Source organism: Antrostomus carolinensis, unplaced genomic scaffold (assembly GCF_000700745.2).
Source record: "Antrostomus carolinensis isolate BGI_N321 unplaced genomic scaffold, ASM70074v2 Scaffold52490, whole genome shotgun sequence".
Lineage (NCBI taxonomy): Eukaryota > Metazoa > Chordata > Aves > Caprimulgiformes > Caprimulgidae > Antrostomus > Antrostomus carolinensis.
The window spans coordinates 1423-4288 of NW_010288701.1; the positions used below are offsets into that span (position 1 = coordinate 1423).

At 47.5% G+C, this 2866-nt stretch overlaps 1 protein-coding gene across 1 annotated transcript; it reads right to left on the reverse strand.

Moving 5' to 3' along the window:
* Window positions 1-1726: 1726 nt before the first annotated feature.
* On the reverse strand, window positions 1727-2863 carry FEN1 (flap structure-specific endonuclease 1; the record flags this gene model as incomplete). The annotated part of the gene is made up of 1 exon (XM_010167441.1): window positions 1727-2863. A coding segment is annotated over one exon (1137 nt), but the record flags the coding sequence as incomplete, so codon positions are not given.
* Window positions 2864-2866: the final 3 nt, after the last annotated feature.

Sequence of the window (2866 nt, forward strand, 5' to 3'; positions counted from 1 at the left end):
CACAAACACTGCCAGAAGCCTCCCTAAATACAGAAACACACAGAGCAGGTGATAAAACACCACCCCTCACCTTGGTTTGAAAAATCTCATTTTCCCTCAGTGCTTTTCTGTTTGGAATTAAGGTGAAAAGAAGAAAAAAATGGGGCAATGTCACATCCCCAGACACCTGCACTGATGCTTGTGGAGAGCACAGGTGAGGATCTCAAAGCACAGCAGCTACAGCCCCCTCCTTGTTTGAAGCACCCAACCTTCCTCTTGCCAAAATATCTCCAGTTTTGAGGCTGGAATTCAGGTTAAACCAAAATCCTGTGAAAAGCACCAGATTAGAAAAGCAGATTTGTAAGGTTTGGGTGTTCTGAGTGCCCCTTCCCACCCACAGAGTGAGCTGGAGGTGTTCCCCACCTCCACACGCTGCTCTCCTCTCTCAGAAAATCACATTTTTAATGGTTTTTAAAAAAAATCAGGATGATTTTAGTGATGTTGATGGAATTTCTCTGTGAAACAAGCCCAGCTTGTTGATTTTAGAACTTGGCAGAGATTTGACCCACAGATCTTTGATGTCTACAAAGCATCCCAAAGCCCCTGTTAACACCAGGATTAACACTTGGAATTTCCCGTGCCAGATTTGTTGTCACTAATAGTTTTTCTCTCTAAAAGTGGGATTTTTCTTCACCTTCAGCAACAAGGTTTAAACCACCTCTGAAGAGAAGGAGAAACATTGTGTTGTGAATCAATTTTATTCTGAAAACAAAACCGAGCACGTTGCTTTGACAAGCAAGAGGAAATACTAGGCAAAAACACAGAATCAAATAAAATAATAATAATAATAAAAAAGAGGTGCTATCTTGTTTTTCTTCTGAGTCTGGGACCTGTCTGTGTGTGTGTACAACGTGGAAGGAGGATGGCTCAGGAAATCAGGGAGTTAAAGGCTTCTGTTCTAGGGTTAACTGATATTTTTCAACACAAAACAGAAGGTAGCAGCAAAACTCAGGCGCTCTCAGTTCAGCTTGTCAAGTTTATGCACCAAGAATAGGTCAGAACTTTGTTGGAATCAGGATTACAAGTGGTTTTTTTTTAAATTAAAAAAGACCAAAACCAAAACAAAATCCACAAAGGACAGTGATGACAATAAGGGAAGGAAGAACCTATCCCCCATCCTTGTTAAAGGGAGGAGTTTACCTCATTATTTCCAGCCTCCTTCCCAACTCCCACTTGCCACCCACCTACCTCACCCCAATTTCTCCTCCAGCCCCTGCTGCTGCCACCTCCCTCTTTTTGGAGAGGATTTCTGAGCAGAAATCGCTCTGATTTGTACCCATTTCCCTCTCTAGCTGGTTTTATATCTTAAATCAGAGAGGGTGTGTTTGTGATCAGTACCTCCCTTTAACTCCACAGCTTGGCTATCACCTGTGATCTCCTCATCAAGTCTCAAACCCATGAAGGTTGCTGCTCAAGTGCTGAATCCAACTCCCTGGTTCCTCGCTCCTCCGACCCACCACACTGTGGTTTCAGCTCCCTCTTCTCCTCTCCTCTCCTCGTACGTTGCTACTGCTGCACAGGAAGACACTGAGCTGATTCACTAACCTATCCTTGAAGTGCTTCAGCAGCATCCACTCTACCACTAACATCACAGGACAGAAAAGAGACTGTTTGTTATTAACCTAAAATTCCTGGTAAAGCATAAAAAAAAAAATGAACCCCAAAGGGGTTTGCAATCCAAATTTGGCTATTTCCCCTTCTTGCTCTTTGCAGCTGAAGCGTTGTTGGTCTTGGCTTTTTTCTTTGCTGAGCCCTTGGTCTCTGGTTCTTTGCGTTTGGCTGAGGTGATGGAACCTGTGACCTTGAAGAAGTCATCGAGCCGGCCCTGGGTGCTGCCCTGCCTGCTCTTGCTCAGCCTCTTGACCCCGTTGCGGATCCGCTCTTCGTTGAACTGTTTCTCCCCACACATGAACTCAACGAGCTGCTCTTCCTTAGGTTCGGTCCATTTCAGCTCGACGGTGTCAGGGTTGATCACATCAGGTTCTAGAAAAAGCTTCTGAGCCTCTTTATGCAACCAGTTGTCAGGCAAAGGGTATTTCTTGGTGTCCAGCTGCTGAATGATCTTCTCGATGGTTTTGTGCTCCCTGATGAGCTCGATGGCACGCTTGGGCCCGATGCCGCGGATGCTCTCGCAGTAATCACAGCCCAGGAGGATACACAGATCCACAAACTGTTCCCAGGTCAGGTCTAGATCCTGCAGAATACGGTTCAGGTGGAACTCCTGGATGGGTAATTTCTTTGTCTCACTGGCAGTCAGGTGTCTCATCAACACGGGGCTGCCAAAGGTCAGACAATCCATGTCCTCCGTGGCAGCTGCATAGACCTTCCCAGCCTTCACCAAGGTGGCACAACTGGCTTCAGCCTCCCCTGGTGCCTCCACGTAGGGGATACCCATCAGAGTCAGCAACTTCTTACACTCATCAGTGTGCTGCTGGGTCACCTTAACCAACCTCTTGCTGTACTTCTCAATGTTGTTCTCCTCTCCAGCTTCCTGAGCTTCCTGCAGATGTTTCTCAGCCTCAGCCCGGCGCTCGGTCCGCTTTGCCAGCTCCCCTGATTTCAGCTGGGGGGGTTTGCCATCAAAGACATAAACTGGTTTGATGCCATTCTCCACCATACGGATGGTCCTGTAGAACATGCCCATCAAGTGGCTGGTGGTCTCCCCCTCCTCGTTCTGCAGGACCTCAGCTCCCTGCCTCACGGCGATCAGGAACTGGTAGATGCTCATGGAGGCATCGATAGCGACCTTCCGGCCAAAGTAAGACTTGATGTCGTTCTCCCTGATGGCTCCAGGAGCCACATCAGCAATAAGCTTGGCCAGGCCGTG